The 19335-nt window shown below is 31.5% G+C and overlaps 1 protein-coding gene across 2 annotated transcripts in view; it reads right to left on the reverse strand.

Moving 5' to 3' along the window:
- DYNC2H1 (dynein cytoplasmic 2 heavy chain 1) overlaps positions 1-19335 on the reverse strand; it is a 453597-nt gene that overhangs the window by 381237 nt on the left and 53025 nt on the right. For both annotated transcript variants that reach the window (XM_056794452.1, XM_016433898.2), the window contains exons 19-29: positions 10153-10268; positions 9348-9475; positions 7401-7550; positions 5548-5753; positions 4589-4744; positions 4382-4496; positions 3713-3883; positions 1617-1999; positions 1204-1336; positions 992-1109; positions 305-417 (exon numbers count right to left, since the gene is read on the reverse strand). In XM_056794452.1, coding sequence (XP_056650430.1) covers positions 305-417; positions 992-1109; positions 1204-1336; positions 1617-1999; positions 3713-3883; positions 4382-4496; positions 4589-4744; positions 5548-5753; positions 7401-7550; positions 9348-9475; positions 10153-10268 — 1789 coding nt within the window. The remainder of the gene's footprint in view (positions 1-304; positions 418-991; positions 1110-1203; positions 1337-1616; positions 2000-3712; positions 3884-4381; positions 4497-4588; positions 4745-5547; positions 5754-7400; positions 7551-9347; positions 9476-10152; positions 10269-19335) is intronic.

Here is a 19335-nt window from a genome sequence, read left to right on the forward strand (position 1 = left end):
GCAATATAAAGTCAATTCTGGATTGACTCTCAAGATATCTTAAAGAAAAGATAATACTAAAATATATATATCTACTTTCTTATATCTGTAATTGTTTTTCCTTTTAAAATCAAAGTATCTTTAACTTAAAAGTAATGTAGCAAACATAAGAAAAGTTTTCTCCCAGTTATAAATGACCTGTTTGAACTTTCCAAGTTAATTGATAAAATTGAATAAATACCCTGCCAAAATCTACACTTTATTAAATGTGGGGAAATTTTTTTAAATATCAATTTTTGATTGTACACTTATAAAAGTTTCTTACCTCAACATCATTTGAGAGAAGAATTCTGTTTTTAAAAGGTACCACTTCTCCCTCTAAAGATTTCATTGCAGTTATATACTTGCAATCCTCATCAAAACACACACTGTTAATACCTAAAATATGAAAACAGTAAACATCACATAGTACTGAATCATTCTTGTCAACCAGTGTTACATAGTACTATATAGACACAAATAATGGTTTATTCACTTTTTGAGGTAATCATCATCAATAATAGAATATTGAGGAAGCAATCTATTAAATGTTGGTCTACCAAACAACCAAAAAGTATTTATTAATCAATAAATATTTCTTTAAATGTAATAAATAAAATTATGCAGATAATTTCCTTGTTCTCTTCATTTTATAATTCATTACAAAAAATTGCTACTCAATTTTTAAGATAAAAAAAACTATTTAGACCCTAAAATATATATATATGCAAATGTATGCATATATACATACATACAAACTACACATATATACATAGATAGACAGAGAGACATATATATATACATATATTTAGTGTATATGTATTTCCCAAAAGTATACATTTTGGAAAAGTCATACATCATTAATCTCTCTTTACTAAAAAATATTCTACAATTTTCTTTAAATATAGTTTCACAATTACATTGACTTAAAAGTATAAATTCAAAGCATGCAGTACTGCCCACATTGTCCTACCAGCAAACAGCTTCTTTAGGTGAGACTGAATAACAGCAGGGTTAGTAGACTGGCCCAGTATTTCTAACAAGTCATCATCTCCAATAAAATAAAATCTTGGAAATGCTGAACGTTTTTCCTAATAAAAATAAATAAATGAATGGGATTTTAAAATAAATTTATTATATATAAACATTTAAAAATAGTTATTCCAAATGTTTAATAAGTCTTGCCTCCAAAAATTCATTCAGTGATTTTTGGCATCTCTGTAACTGATCAAGTATAGTAATCAGGGCATTTCTGATTCCTGCCCGAGTAGTCAACGATGTAACTCTATTGTCTTTCTTAATATCTGTCATTATTGACCTGTTGGGAAAAAATGTAAGATAGAATTTGCATGTTTCATTTCTACTTTATTTTTGGCCTGGGTATAAACTACTTATACCAAACAACTTGAGGTTATATTATTTAAGAGAAAATATCACAAAATCAGACATGCTACACTTCTGATAACTATTACCATAAAATAACTTCATAAAATTTATATACTTTATTATACCTCATATCATATTCTTCTGTAAAGTACCTCAGAAAACAAATGATTGAAGCATTATAAAATATTAAAGTCTTGTTCCATGATACTGACCTGAAATCTTCATCAACTCTATTAAAGCGTGCCTGCTCTTTAGGTAAAGCTCCGCGACCAAAAATGGGTTCCAAATATACCCACTTTCTTTGAATCTGATTTAAATTTTGCAAATACTCATCTAATTCTGCAAGTTTTCTTTCCCAAATTGATACTTTATCTTCAAACCCTTTGTAATAAGGGGAGTCCTTTAGGGACTGAAGAAGACATCGATTATCTCCAACCTGGTTAACAATATCTTTCCAGTCTTTTATCAGCTTGAGATTTCTGCCATGACTATCTTCATAATCTATTAAGGTAAACACTGCTCCGACTCCCCAGAGATCAAGCTCACGTAAAGCTTCTCTTATTGTGACTTCACCTTGTGCCCGACTATTCAAATCCTGTTTTAAAATATAAACAAGAATTATAGCAACATTTAATTTTAGTCAATGAATAATGTGTTTCAAAAAGTTTTAATAAAAACTTCTATTTCAATGTCTGTCATGTAGAGATAACCCTAAGTTATGCCAGTGAAAACTTAGTAGCTCTTACTATTCTAGAAAGGCATCAAGTGTGAACCCCCTGGAAGATTAAGTGTCTGTCATTCAAGAATAGCTAAGAGAAATCAAAAAGCTTATCTCTAAGAGGATAGTCGAGCATGGAATTTTCACCACTGGCTTATGAAAAGGGTCTGGGTTACAACTTGCACCAATGTAGAGAGTACCATACTACTGAAATTATGGATCTTTCAAAGCCTGGAAGTACATTTAAGAACAATGCACTTGAATCAGCTATAATACTATATAGAATCTTATCTAATAGGTATTCTATCCCCTTTCCTTTCTAGTACACCTTTCACACAAACCAAGACAGTCCTAATACATAGGTCTGAGCATATTACTCTGTACAGTAAACCCCAGTGGCTTCGTATTTCTTCTAGAGTCAAATACAAACTTCTTTGTCATTGAGAAGTCCTTCAAAGTCTGGCTCTCATCTCCTTTTCATTATGATTTACTTCTTTTCATCCAGCAAAACCAGTTTCATTTAGATTCTTCATGAACAATGTGCAATTTTCTTTCTTTGTACCTTTGCACTTCAAGTCAGTAATGTGTTCCCTTCTTCTTTTCCACATCTTAAACTTCTCATTTCTTTCCAAGCTCAAAGCAAACACCAGCTTCTCTAAGAAAATTCTTCAGATCCTTCAGTTGTTAGCATCTTTCCCTCAAAAACTTACCTTTTATTTTATAAATATGTATATATTTGTAGTCTCTCCTGATAGAATTCAAGTTCCTTGAAACTCATTTTATATCTCTAGCACCCAGCACACAGTACATGTTTTATACATATATGTTGATTGAATGGATTAAATTACTAATTAAGGCAATCTTAGCCATGTGATAATTCTCACCAGGGACCCAAAAACTATGTTATATCAAGATTCAAGTTGATTATTGGCAGAGGTTAAAATGTTTTTAAGTCAACTTGAGTCATAAGTAAGTCAACTTGACAAAATAATAATATTTTAAAATAAAGAATGTAAAACTCTTAGTTCACTAACTATGTCCATTAATGAACTATATCTATATATCAATATGGATACATACAGATTCAGATATAGACAGATCTGAGGTAATACAGTCTAGTGGAAAGAACTAAATGAAGTCCCTTAACTTCGGTATTCTCGTATGTAAAAAGAAAGAATTAGATTGGCTGGCCACTAAGGTTCCTTTCTCTCACACTCTCTTATCTACATATGCATGCATATATGTATATATAGAGGCACACGTGTTTGTACATATAAATGCACTTACATATATGTTCATCTTAAAGAGTTGCCTGGGAGCACTTAGAGGTTAAGAGACTTTTCTAAATTCACACAGTAGCAGGTGTCATAAGCAAAATTTGAATCCAAGTCTTTCTAATTATAGAGTTAGTTCTTTATTCACTTTATCAATTACCTCTCCAACTATACATATACATACACATGCAGATATGTGCATGTATGTACAAGCAAACATAGACACACAAATATATGTATGTATTTTGTGTGAGCATCTATAGACATGCATGGATAGTAAAACATAGTCACTGAATATTTTAAAATGTATCCTTACTTTAAGTTCTGATGCTTTGGCCACAATTGTTTCAGAGACTCTGAGAAGATCTCCAAATAATAGTTTCTCTAAACTAGTGCCCCTAGGAAGGCCAAGTAGACGAAAAAGGTCAAGCCAATGATCTGGAGAAAGATGTTCTCCTCTAACATATTTCAGAACAGGAACTACCATCTGTAAAAAAAAAAAAATACACATAGGAAAATGTAATTCTTTTGCATTTTTATTGCTATTAGTTATCAAAATTTTCATTACTTTCTTAGTAAACATGAAATTAAAAGCTTCAAATTGAAACACATAATCTTTAATTATATAATTATTAGATAAACTTCCTCTGAAGTATAATTTTTAGTATAGGATATAAACACTCATTTTATTATGGAATATGATCTTAGCATGATGCCCAATATACTCAGCAATTTTATTACTAAATTTGCTGATACTAACAGTTATTTGTAGTTATTAATTTCATTGCTAACTAGGTAAATAAGATTACATTATTATTCACCTTCTATAATCTATTGAGAACCAGAGAAATTTGTACTCTTACGTTAAAAAAAAAAAAGGCAAATTTAACTTAGACCTGAAGATTTGGGCTCTATTAATACAAAGAAAAAACAAAAGTATAATTTTTCCCAAATAAAAATGAAAAGTTTACAAAAAATGTCTTACCTTAAATTTGTCAACTTCTGATTGTAATTTGACAGTCATTACTGAATGTTCTTCAATTTTTCTCAATCTGTCATGCCAAGTCATCAAGAATTCCTCAAAAATATAGGTCTTGCTCCTAATTTTTTAAAAATTGCATATTTTAATTAACATCAGGAAGTTTATGATAACCCCAGCAGGAACATTTAAAACATTTACAAAAGATCAAACCTGAAAGTAATCCAGTCTTCATTTGCCTTTTCCTGAAATCCCTGGTGAAATTCTTCATAAAGTGACCAGACTTGAGCACAAGTCTCGATGTCTTTAGAGATACTATATGCCATAGAAAAGTTAGGTTCATCTATCCCAAAGTGATGGCAGTCATCGCTAGAGAAAACAGACACATACTATTAAATAAAAAATCAAGACTATGGTCATAAATTAACTCTTGCTTTTCTGAGAAAAACAACTGTTCAAAATAGTAATTCTGAATAAATATTTCATAGAGGCACCAATAACAAAGCCTTGAATTTCATTACTATAAATATTTTTCAGTACAAAAGTAACCAAAAGGAATTTTGTTGCTAATAAGTTTGGAAATAGATTTAATATACCAAATATTTAGGTTTGTGAAAATCTATAAATTGATATGAGCAGTAGTACTGCCTTATGAATTTAAAGTGCTGCTTCATGTAATATAAGTTTAACATGATTGAATGCAATTTAAGAAGCAAAATAACATGGCACTGAAACTTTCATTCAATCTCAAACACCTTAATTTTGTACTTTTATCTGACTCCACAGTTGTAAATTCAAAACTCAATGGAGGGGGCAGTTGGGTGGCTCAGCAAATTGAAAACTAAGTCCAGAAGATGTCAGGTCCTGGGTTCAAATTTGACCTCAGATACTTCCTCGCTGTGTAATGATGGGCAAGTCACTTAACCCTCATCACCTAGCCCTTACTGCTATTCTGTCTTGGAATCAATACACAAAATTGATTCTAAGATAGAAGGTAAGGATTTAAAAAAAACTCAATTGATCTTACCAATATTACTGAAACTTAAACATTATACTCTGAAATTATTTTCCTATTATTTTATCTCTTAATTTTACATAGGATACTAAAGAATTTTCCAATTTTCAAATATTCAAAATAAACTTGTAAGTTTTAAAAGAAGAAAAAAACATACACCAGTTTTTTCCTTATGTTTTCAAGATCATCAAATTCTGCTTTTTTCTCCTTTATTGACTTTGCACTTTTCTCAAGAGCTCCCTGCTGGCCAGTTTCAATAATGTCATCACTAGGTTTCAGCTGATCCCAACGAGCTTTAAATTTTTCCAGTTCTTGAAGGTAGACCTGAAGACGAGACTTCACATTTCCTTTCATCACCTCAATCTAGAAAAACAATGCAGTTAAAAGGAATTTATAAAGCAAAACCCTGATACAGAGTTGCTGCTAAACAAGGAGTTCTCTATAATGAATATACTCCATTTTTGCATTTCAGAAGATTGTCATTTTATTTTCAAACAATCTATTAAGAGGATTTTCTGTTGCTTTTTAATTAAAATCTGAAGAAATACTACTGCAAAGTTATTTAACATTTTTGTTGTTAGTTTCCATTGTTAGCAGAACAAAAGCATCCCAACAATGATGGAAAAATTTTGTATATGATCCCAATCCCCAAAATATTAGTTTTTTGAGAACGAACCTAGCTAAGTGAGCAGGTTCAACACTAGAAAGTATAACACCAAGTAATATTTTTGGCAATAAATCATGGAAAATTATATCCTAAAATATGAAGGTAATATAATTTGCACCAGTAAAGAAATAATATATTTTAGAGAAGTCTAAGTTTTTTTTAAGTGTTAAAGAATTTTTCTTATAATAACTGACTGAATAAACTAACTCAAAATGAAAACAAAATCCATGAAATCCAAATTTGTCAAAGGTTAACAATGAACAGTAATGGTGAAAAACAATTTAAGAGCATTTAGTTTAGTGCTTTGCACATATATATGTTCAATAAATATTTAAATGAATACATGTAGTAAGGAATAGAATTATAAAAATGTTTATTTCTAAGTAACTACATTTTTGATGTGGTTAAGAAAGGAAAGACATGTAGCATATTTTATTTAACATAATTTAGTCATAATTTTCAAAATTTAAATTTTTCCTATTAAAATTTTCAAGTTAAAAAGTTCACTTGAGTTGCACTAACATTAATAGTTTTATTCCTAGTCTGTAGATACTTTCCAGGAAGTATTTGAGCCATGTAGTTGATAAGAAGTCTAATAGGAAGGAGTAGCTATTCAAAGACAATTAGATGATGCACATCTCTATAATTTTCTGCTAGGAAATGAGAGTAGACCTTTGAGAACAATGTCACACAATGGGCAAGCAACCAATAGATGACTGCAGATGATTAGCAAGATTTTATAAAGAAACAGTGGGTAGGAATTAAAGGCTTTGTTCCATTGGTCCTGGCCAATCTATTTTTCTGTTCCTTTCCAGCTATTATCTTCTTGTAGCACCAGTACTCAGCCACCTTGTAGCTTTGGTCATATTACTCTCTATTTATGTACATGATTTATAACTTGCTTTCATCATTGTTGAAGTTATTATGTATGTCCTTGTGTAAGGAGAGACCTGAGTTATAAAGGTTTTAATTTCTATGTGGTCAGGGGACCATATGAACAACATCATTAGGAGGCCCAATAAGAAGGCACTAAAATAAATGGATAAGGATCTCTCATCAACTGAACGAGGTTAAGGAATTCTTGTCCAGAACAGAAAATACTAATAGGAAAGCTGCTCTTGGAGAGGGGTGGAGGAATTATGTTATGTTAAAGGTTTAAAATGTATGGACACTTCAAAAAAAGAAGTTCAAGATTTCTTAGATACCCTAAGCAGTCAGGCAGCCAGAGTCACAGTAACAATACAGTTGAATTATAATATGAACTGAAATTAAGGAAAAACTAAAATCCCATAGATTTTCATGTTATATGAAAAAAATTCAGACTTCACTTTAACAAAACTTACCTGATCTTTAATCATAAGCTGATGACTTTCCATCATTAATTCAAATTTATCCCACTTAGCTCTCAGGTTACTAATTGTTTCTAAACCTCCACCAGCCACCGTTCGTAAAAGTCTGTTTTTATCTTCAGCTTTTTGAAATAAAGGCAAGATCTAAATGTTGAAAAGATTATACATGGTAATATTAACCAGCTATAATAATCATAATAGTTATTCTATTAAATAGTACTTTATAGTTAGTTTCAAAGTAACCAAGTATATATATTATTTTAATGCAAGATATTTTAAGGAGGAAAAACAACATATATTTTTAAAATCTTCATTCTTCCCTGATTTATATTTTAAGAGATATTATATCTAAATATAAATTAAACTCTTAAGCACTCTCCTTCAATTAAACTGCTATTATTCCTGCTCCTCACATTCACACAAAACTCTATCTCTTCTCTCTATGCATTATAACAGTTTATCCTCCTTGCATTGAATGTACTTTCTTTCCAAATTTCTAGTTTCCCTGAAAGTCAGCTGAAAATTATTACTTTTTTAAGACCTTTCTAATTCCACCAGTAACTATTGCTTGCTTCCCTCTAAAAATTTCTTTGAATTTACTATTTATTCTTATAAATGTCTATGTTGTCTCGTCCAAAAGGCAGGTACGATTTCATTCATGTCTATTTTCTAGCACAATATCAGGTACTTTGCAGGTATTTAATGTTTGCAGATTGATTTAAATGGTAATGTGTTCTGTTAGGTACATGTACACATAATTGATAACTTTTGTTTGTTTAAATGAATTAAACATTATTCATTATTCTTTGAAGTGAAAATAATTCTATATACCTAACTGTGGATCTGCTTTTTGTACCCTGCAGTTCGTTATCAGGACACTCTTCCATTATTATACATATAAATTTTTTTACTTCTGAATTCCTGCTAATAAAAAATATTTTCAGGCACTACAAGGCAAATTAATACAGCCACTATTCTCGACCCTGACCTGAGCCAGTGCTTAAAATGAACCCTTTGAAGAACTTTATGTCAGTTACCTTCCCAAAATTCACATGCCAAGAGATTTCCCATAAGAAAAAAAAAATATATATATATATGGGGATGAAATCAGAAGAATGCTATGCAAATGACATTTGTGGGTATAAGCAGACCATAATAAAATCTCTCATCTGAACTTATTTCATTCTAAGATTCATAGACAGAACAATAACAGATAATAAAACATAAGTCTATCCTTTTTCATCCCTGATAATACTATTTTAGAAACCATCTATCCAAATGCCCTCATTTGACAGACAAGCAAACTGAAATTCAGAGATGGGGAAGTGATTTGTCTGAGTTTGAAAGGTGGCTCGTGACAGAACTTGAATTCAACCTCAAGACTTTCACTCCAAAATACAGCCCCTTTTCTAGTGCCCTAGGATGCCTGCCTTGGAAAACTATCCTGACTTATTAAGAGGTTTTCACAGAAAGAAAATAGACTTTAAAAGCAGCATATACTGTCCTTTTGTGCTAAGTGAGCTCTCCAGGATAAAGAAGCTAACATCCTCAATTGAGACTGGCACTACCCAGAGCTTCTCTGATACCAGTGATCTGAGTTTTAAAATTCTACATAACAGTGGACTAAAGAAAGCCAAGAATGCTATGCTCCAATTATCCCTAATATTATTACTTTGTAACCCAGGAAGACATCTACTAATAGAAATATAGTATGAATGTTATAAACAATAAGATGTATAACACAAGTAATAGTACTAAAATGATCACTAATTGTTGTCATTTTTGTAAAACCCTTGAAGGCTAACAAAGGACATTGAAATAGTATTATTTATTCTTTTCTTCTATAGTCATCATAAAATGTTAAATGAAAATAATTTATCTGGATATCTCCAATAAATGAGTTCATATTTTTAAAAGGAACACTTCTTGAAAGATATTTACCTCTGGCTTCCGTTCCTGTAGCTTGCTATATTGCAGATTTGCATCACCTATTTCATCCACAGTTTGAGGCATAACTGTTAATACTTCCATAGCATCAGTGACAAATGAATCAATTTCATGTAAATGAGCTGAATGAATGACAAAAAATATAGTAGAAATGCTAGTATCTCAAAAAGTCTGAATTTAGCTAATCATGTTCACTTTCTGAAAATTATAAATCTATTTGAAATATATAACCTTTTAAAATGTTATATACTCTCATGTACCAATATTTTAAAGAGTAATAATTTAAGAAATAATATTCTAAAGATGATATTTTTGGTTGTTTAATAATTATTGAAAGGGAAATATGACATGATTATTGAATCTTTCATTGAATTGAACAAAAATCAAGGCATAACTTCAAATAATAGAGAATTTTTAAGAATTCAAATAGATGCTGAAAATAGGTTTTGGTATCAAAAGGTAAGGGGTATCTATACCTTGGTGTTATGTCAGCCTTAACTAACATCTTCAGTAATAGTTAGGAATTGAACCATGGAACATCAGCATGGCCATACTGAAAACTATACTGTAACAAAAAATAAGCCTTATATTCAAAAGGTTATGTGCTTACATGTTGATATTTTCTCTTTTGGGTTTAGCAACTAATTCTTAGATCTTGAATAATTGCTAAATAAACTACACTTCATAACTTATAGCAGTTAAACCTTGATTTTTCATTATATTTCAAAATCATGATTTTCATAAAGATCAGACAGTTATGTCTACTTTAAAAAACGCAAAAGAAAAAAAAAGGTTTTACCCTGTATGGACTTTCTCAAAGAAACAACAAGAGCATCAAATAACTTCTGGATAAGATCATCAATCACAGTCTTCACGGGGTTGCAATTAATATTCAAACAATCCACTTTGACGGTGCTGAAAAATTTTAAATCACAGATTCTGAGATAAAGACTGATAAGAGAAATAATATTTTTACAATTGACAATAAATGAATTTTTAAAATAATTCAGAAGCTTTGCAAAACTGTTAAGTAGCATGAGAATTTACATAGAAAAAAGACTTGATGCAAAAAAAATACTGTATTTTGGGAGAAACTGAAGTAAACAGAACCAGGAAATAACATAAACAATAACTACACTAATTTAAGGGGAAACAACAACAAAAAAAACTCAAACATTGCTGCCTACTTAAAATAACCATTGTTCACCTCAAAGAAGAGATGATAAAATGTATTTCTCTCCCTTCAATGCAATGGTAGAAGACTACAGATGTGGAATATTGTATTACAGTTGACCACAATTGTTTTCTTTAGTATGGCTAAAACTTTTTTTTCATTTTTTTTTATCATTGTTAGAAGAGATGACTTGTAAAGGAAGAGAACATATTGAGAAACAAATGTGACCAATAAAAAAAAAACAAAGGTCAGCAATAAGAAATTTTTAAGTCTTGATTTTGATTTTTGTCTCGGCTTAAGGGTCATCTTTTAAAGAATGAATATATTATCTTATTTCTAATGGTCAAAAGAGATTGCCCCCAGAGAAAATTACTTTAAATAACATGCACATATGCCTGAAATATAAAACCTACATCCATTTAATAAATTATATATCTCTAATCTCACATTTAGCCAGTTCAATGATATTCTGTTCATTTCCTTTTAATTGCTTTTCTTGAATGTTAAATTTTATCAGACCCCAATGCTGTTAGCTAAGTAACACTGGAGAAAGCTAACACTATCATCTTCACTAGTTCCACTACAAATTAATGTTATCTAATCTCATCAGAGCCTCAAATTTATCCAAAGTTTTTTTTTTAATATTCCAAGATTGGCTTCCCTTCTTTCAGTTTTTCCAATCCAAATCTTTTTTAGTTTCTTCAAGCCCCTTTCACAGTCTTTGATCTACTAGGTATAGCAATGAAAAAAATCAAAGCTATCTACCATGAACTCTCATTTCTCTTTTCTTCCACATCTCAAAACCATTCTACATTGACCTGTTTCTTTCTTTGTTCCAGTCTTTGATGAAGAGGTATCCCTTCTCCTTGCCAAGAACAACCTCCTCTATATTCGTGCCTCTGACTGAATTCTCTTCTAGATTTCCCAGGAGTGTGCTTTTTGAATCACTCTCTCTCCCTCTCTCTAATATTCAATATTCCTTTATCAATTTATTCCTTCCCTGTTGACAGTAACATTCAGGTCTCCCCTCATAAAAAAAATTTTGATTGACCTCTTGATCCTCTCCAGAAACTACCCTGTATCTTTTTTATCCCTTTCACAGCCAAATTCCTAGACAAGTACTACTCTTGTTTTTCTTATTTCATCTTTTATTCATTTCTTAATCCATTTCAATTTGGCTTCCAAATCCACCACTCATGACTTTTATTTTCCACAACAAAGCTTAAAAAATTACATTTTTGCAATACTTAGCTTTTCTTCTTACTCTAAATTCATTCTTAGTACATTATTCTTTCATAACATTTTCATATTAATCATAGTTGTTTGATAAAAAAATTCACAATTTCTCAGAACTTCAGTTCCATCACTTAAAATGGGAATAATCATTTGAATTATCTACTTTGTAGTATTATTGTGAAGAAAGCACTTTGTCAACCTTAAAATTTCTATGTAAATATAACTCAAAATTATTATTGTTTGATAAGGTTATTAGATACAACATGTCTGTATTGTAGGAAGATATCTAACAAAACCTCTCACAGTATCCTTATGGAGAAGATGAAGAAATGTGAGCTGGACATGTATATTACTAGGTGAATATAAAACTAAATGTATGCCTGTCACCCCAAAAGTCTTAATTAATAGGCAGATATCAACCTTGATGATGCTGAGGAAGATCTACTACAGCATGCCATAAATCTTTTCCCCAGGTCTTGTTTTGTTTCATCGATTATTTAAATGTTGTCTCCATAACATTCTGCTATATAACCATACCAATAAGTGTCATATCTATAGCATTTATCAAATTTATAGTTAACATGAAACTAGAAGAATAAATATAATGAATTAGAAATGGGAATGGGGTGAAATGTGGGAGAAGGAACTCTCAGTAATCTCAAACAAAGAAATGGTATAAAAAAATTAAAATAATATTAATAAATTCAAACTCTTTCACTTAGATTCAAAAAATTAACTTACAGCTAAGTTTAAAAGAGACCTGACATGTAAAAAAAAAAAACTATAGGTTTTAGTAAATATGGTACTATGCATCAAGAGTATAACACTGCTGCTAAAAATGCTATTGTGATCTTAAGCATTATTAATAGAAGCATACCATTCAGAATGAGGAGCCTGATCATTTTATTGCTTTGATCAGAATATAAATACACTTCTGGGTGGCAAAATTGGACTCATCCACAAGAATGCAACCACAATGGTGAAAGAAAAGAAACCACATGCTATTATTATCCATACTTTATAGATGTGGAAACTGAGGCAGACTGAGGTTAACTAAGTTGCCCAAGGTCACACAGTCACTAAGTGTCTAAGGCTATATTTGAACCTAGGCATTTAGATCAACAATTAGAGGTATTAAGAAATAGGATAGATTTTCTATGTAAGTAGAAAGTTTCTCTCAATTGGAGGTCTTCACATTCCTGCAGAGTAAGCCAAACCTCAACAAAAAATCTGAAGTTCAAACATGAGACCCAAGAAAAGCCTAAAAAAATAAATAAGAAAGAGAAAATTTAAAGGACTCATTAAGGTCAAATTGTTTGTATTTCTACATGGAAAGAAGATATTTATGATTCTCAAAAATTAGTAGTAGAGCAAATAGAAGGAATCTACTTAGAAAGAGGGAGGAGTAAGCTGATTATGATGATGTGATGTATATGATGATATGATGTGTATGTAAATATGATATGAAACTATATGTATGCATGATATTATATGTACGTATATAATATGATATGTAAAAGAAAATCAAGGAGTGAAAAAGACATTGCATTGAGAGAAAAGGGAAGGGAGAGATAGAATGGAGTAAATTATATATCATAAAGAGGTATGAAAAGTCATTATGGGGAGGGGAGGATAAGAGTGGTGACAGGCAGTGCTTAAACTTTACTCTTGTCATAACTGTCTCAGAGAGGGAAAAACAAGTATAGATAGAATTCCATCTTACCCTACAGAGAAGAGAAAGGGAAATAAGACAAGGGAAAGGGGAGGCATTTGGAGGGAGGGGGAGATGGGAGGGATAAAAAGCAAAACATTGGTGAGGAAGAATGGAGTGAAAGGGAATAAAGAAGATCTAAAGGGGGAAATAAGATGGAGAGCAATACACAGTTATTAATCAAAACTCTGAATGTAAATGAGATAAACTCACCCATAAAATGGAAGAGAATAGCAGAGTGGATTAAAAACCAGAATCCTACTATATGTTGTTTATAAAAATTACATTTGAGGCAGAGTGACACACAGAGATTAAAGATAAAAGGCTGGAGCAGAATTTATTATGCAACATCTAAAGTAAAAGCAGTAGTAGCAATTATGATATCAGACAAAGCTAAAGTAAAAGTTGATCTGATTAAAAGAGATAAGGAAGGAAATCACATCTTGATAAAAGGTACTATAAATAATGAAGTAATATCAATCCTAAACATTTATGCAACAAATGGTATAATATCCAGATTTCTAAAGGAGAAACTAAAGGATGTTAAGGAGGAAATAGATATTAAAACCATACTAGTGGGGTACCTCAACCTTCCCCTATCAGAAATAGATAAATCAAACCAAAACATAAATAAGAAAGAAGTAAGGGATGTGAATGAAATGTTTTAAAAAAAGATTAGAGTTAATAAATAGCCAAAGAAAGCTGAACAGGGATAAAAAGGAGTATATATTCTTTTCAGCATCAGGTGTTACATATACAAAGATCAACCATGTACTAGGGCATAAAAACATTGCAAACAAATGCAGAAAAGCAGAAATAATTAATGTAACTTTTTTAGATCATAATGTGATAAAAATTATAATTAAAAAAGGTCCAAGGAGAGGCAAATTTAAAATCAATTGTAAACTAAATAATCTAATTCTTAAAAACTGGTGGGTCAAAAAAACAAATTATAAAAAACAATTAAAGAGTTCATTGAAAAGAATGACAATGAGGAGACAACATATCAAAATCTATGGGATACAGACAAAGCAGTACTAAGGTGAAAATTTATAACCTTGAGTGCCTATATCAACATAATAGAGAGGGAGGAGATCAATGAATTGGGCTTGCAACATGAAAAATTTAGAAAAAGAACAAATTAAAAACTCAATTTGAAATCCTAAAAATTAAAAGAGAAATTAATAATGATAGTAAAAGAACTATTGAACTAATAAATAAGACTAGGAGCTGGTACTTTGAAAAAAAACAAATAAAATAGATAAAATACTAGTAAATCTAATCAATTAGAGGTCTTCTAGCAAAAGAGGGGGACTCAAGTAAGTTGTTTTGGGGATTTTCTTTTAAGTAATAGATAGAATTATAGATAGCTGTAGATATCCATCATACCTGTGAAATTCTGTGGTTCTCTGAGCATAGTCCCTGCTCAGTCATTCAGCTATATCCAACTCCCTAATCCAAGCTAGGTTCTACTATCCTCCACTGTCTCTCAAAGATTTTTTTATTTCATGTTCATTGTTTCCATGGTACTATCTATCCATCTCAATCTCTACTGTCTCCTTCTTCTTGAGCCTTCAATATTCCCCAATATTAGGGTCCTTTCCAATCAATCTTGGCTTCAAATTATGTGGCCAAAGTATTTAACCTTCAAGCTCAGTATTTTACCTTCCAGTGAATAATTTGAATTTCTTTAAATATTCATTGATTTGATTTCCTAGATGTCCAAGGGACTCTTGTAAAAAGCCTTCTACAATACCATAATTAAAAAATATCAATTCTGTGGTGGTTAGATTTCCTTATAGTCCAAATGTCACACACATACATTGCTACTGGAAAAACTAGAGTTTTGACTCTCCAGACCTTTTTCAGCAATGTGATGTTTTTGTGTTTTAATATGCAGTCCAGATTAACTATATTCAAAAATTTGAAGTATCACAGGTAAGAATGATAAGACAGTTGTGTGTGGTTAACAAAAGGAAAACCTAGACTCATCTTGATAGAAGTCTCAGGAAAATAGATGTGTATATTTTTAAGGTCACCAACAAGTAACCAGAGCTGTATGAAAATATGGAATTATTTGTCTTTGGGGAGAGTAATAAGTGAAAACATTCTGTAACTAATTCAGATTGAGCACTGCTCTAGAATATTAGAAAAGATTTATTTTTGGTAAAGAGGTAGACTAAATGATCACTAAGGTCCTTTTGCAACTCTAATATTCTATGAATAGCTATTACTATGAAAAAAATGTTCACTGTTTTATAACTCAAAATAAATTTAATACTTCTGCTTATAAGAAATAATGGAGGACATCTTTCTGTAAGTAGAAAAGCCATTTTGAAAATAAGTCAGCAAATGTGCCCAGATAGCTTCAGTAGAAGCAAAGGTCAGTAATTTAACTTCCCTAGAATAAAAAGGGATCATAAAATAACTAATTCAGAAAAGATGAAGACAGTAGTCAATACTTCCATTTCCTTCACAATGGAAAGTTATAGGAATAAGGAAGAAGAAAAGCTATCTTCTTGCTCTCTTTAGTTTTCAGGATACATCAGGTACTGAGAAGATGGCCTATTTAGGTAAGCTAAATTTTAAAATAGTTCATTTGGAAGAAAGACTGTCATTCTAAAGGTTTGATAGAAATTCTAATGCCCAGCATCAGACCAAGAAAGCTCATAAAAAAACTCTTAAGAAAAAGAAATGATTACTAAAGTTGCTCACTGACCTCTAAGGATTATCAAAGAATTAATTTGAAGAGCATATTTAAAATGTTAATTTTTCATGTTCTGAGATCCAAATTTTGTATTCATTTCAAATATTTACTTCAGGTAAAAGTTTTAGGAACTGGTTTTCTAAGTTGTACAGATTTATTCTGAGAATTAATTTATTTTCTTAGAAAATAATAACATGTTCTCAATTAAGCAAACTATTTGAAAAGACTACAGTAGAAAAATAATTGGATTTGAAATAGGAGAACTTAACTTCAACTTCCAGTTCTGCCCCTTATGAATGTCAGTTAGCAAGGAGTATTAAGCAAGCCACTGCAACAAGTCTTGGGAATACAAAGAAAAGAAAAAAACAGTCTCTGCCTCTAAGGAACTCCTATCTAATGGAGGAGGCAAAATATAAATAACTTTGTACATATACAATGTATTCAAAATAGTTGGAAGTAACATGAGAGGAAAGGCACTAGAAGGGTCAGGGCAGGAATGATGGAAAGGGAGAACTAAAAAATGCTTCCTGAAGAAAGTGAGGTTTGAACTGAGACTTAAAAGAAACTGGAAGTCATAAAAGGTAGAGCTTTCTATGCAAGGGAAAGGCAAAGACAAAGAGGGGAGATGGAGTACCAACTAGAGGAACCAAGAGTGGGACAAAGTAGCAGAATTATAGTGTTGAGAGGATAGTAAGGTATTTGAAAATTAGAAAGATTGGAAGAGACAAGTCCCTAAGGACATAAAAATATCAAATGAACAACTTTATATTTAATTCTACAGGTAACTATGCATTAGGAAATCCACTTTGCAGCTGAGTAAAGGATGGACTGTAGTGGAGGACAAGTCAGGGAAACCAAACAAAAGTCTATTACAATAGTTAAAATTCGGGAGAAAATGAATAAGTGCCTACGTGAATCAAGTGAAGGGAAAAATGCAAAATATATAAAGGCAGAATGACGTCTGATAACAAACTGGATGTGTGGAGAGTTACAAGCCTGGGTCATTGGGAGGATGCTAGGGGTGGATTAGGGAGGAAAGAGTTTTCTTTGGAACTATTGAGTTTGAGATATTCAAAAGGGTAATGTGAGACTGTAAGTCAAGAAAGAGACTAACACTCAACATACAGATTTGAGAATCATCTACACAGAGGAAAAATGAAACCCTGGGAATTGATGATCTCACCAAACAAAAGAGGGAGAATTGAAGAGGAGCCAAGAAAAAGATTTAGGAGGACACCTTCAGTTAAAAGGCATAACATGGATAAAGATATAGCAAAGTAGACTGAGGAAGGGACAAAAGAAGAACCAGGAGAGACAGTGTCATTAAATCTCTGAGAGGAGAAAATAAACAGAAGGGGAAGATGGTTAGCAGAGTAAAAAGCTGTAGAGAAGTCAAGAAGGAAAAAGACTGAAAAGAAGATCATTAAATTTGGCAATTAAAAGACCACTGGTGGGGGGATCTGGGTGGCTCAGTGGATTGAGAGACAGGCCTAGAGACAGGAGGTTCTGTGTTCAAATCTGGTCTTAGATACTTCTTAGCTGTGTGACCCTGGACAAGCCACTTAACCCTCATTGCCTAACCCTTCCCATTCTTCTGCCTTAGAACCAATATACAGTACTGATTCTAAGATGGAAGGTAAGAGTTTTTAAAAAAAGACCACTGGAAACTTTGGAGATGTGGTTTCAGTTGAATGATGAGGTCAGAAGCAGAAGATATTGAAATAAGTAAGAAGAGAAGAAACAGAAGTAAGTAGCTAATGAAGATGGCTTAGTCAAGGAGTAGAAATAACAGAACAGCCTGTGGAGATGGTCAAGGAAGAATTTAAGGCTGAAAGTGCCATAAGAGGGTTTGTAGACAATAAGAAGGAAGTCAGTAGATAAAAGATTGAAAACTAAGAAGTGCCAGGGGGGAAATCTTAAAAGAAAAGAAGCAACGGGATGAAATCAATTGTGTAAGTGTAAGGCCCTTGCTAAAGGGCCACTTCTCCATATAAGACAGAGCAGATAGAGCTAAATTAATTAACCTTTATAGGCCTCAGTTTATTCATTTGTTTAAGTGAAAAGGTTGTGGTAAATGACTTCTAAGATTCCTTGAATTTCTCAATCTATGATTGTAATATTTGGATGACAATTATTGGGTAACACAAGAATGAAACTGAGCCATTTAGTAGCAACTTGAAGTAATTCTATATATGGAATTCCTTAAGCCCAAAAAAATACTTGCAGTAGATAAGTATGTCTTACTAATTGAAGATATTTACTAATCAGTGGTATTATCACCACACAGTAGTTATAAGCACAATGCCTGATACTCAAATTTGTACATGAAAGATTCTTGATTAATACAGAAGTGACTAAAATATATAAAGGATTAGTGTAGTGAAAAGATCCTGGGACTTAAGAGTTAAAGGACCTTATTTTTAAATCCTCTTTCTATCAGTATCTAGCCTTAACAACCATATGGACTTGTTTCATTGTAAAAGTAATCAGAAAATATGTGCAAATATTTCCCCCCCAAAGAATCACAAACTATTGGCAATTATACAAAATATGCTTTAAATAATTAATTAGAAAAATAGTAATTAAAACAACTACAATTTCATTTTAGACTCAGCAAATTGGCAAAGATGTAAAAATAAGACAAAAAAACTATCAGAAGAAAAATTAGAAAGTAGACATAAATACATCATTAATGGAGCTGTAAATTGGTTCAATTATGTAACAAATATGCAAAAATAACTAAAAAATCACATCTGTTGATTCAGTAATCATATTACTAGGCACCTACTTGATGAATGTTAAAATTTTGAAGACCAAATATATATTAGAATATTGAGAGTAGAACTTTTTGGTAGCAAGGAAGTAAAAGGAAAATAGGCAACCATAATTGCTGACTAAAAATAGTTACAGTATATGTACTAGTGGGGAATCAAAAGGAACAAAAGTTTTGACAGATACTTGAGAGAGAGAGAACAAATAAAGGGTAACACCAACCCCCACCTCCACCCCAGCAGAGCTGTTTGAATGATGAAGTCAGATCTGACTAGAGCTGAAGGGTAAGAGAAAATCCCTTTCAGTCTCTTTTTTCTTTAGTTGATATTATTTGTAATCCCCCTTCTAGTACATTAAGATGTCTGAGTCCTCAGTAAAGTAA

Source organism: Monodelphis domestica, chromosome 4 (assembly GCF_027887165.1).
Source record: "Monodelphis domestica isolate mMonDom1 chromosome 4, mMonDom1.pri, whole genome shotgun sequence".
Taxonomy (NCBI): Eukaryota; Metazoa; Chordata; class Mammalia; order Didelphimorphia; family Didelphidae; genus Monodelphis; species Monodelphis domestica.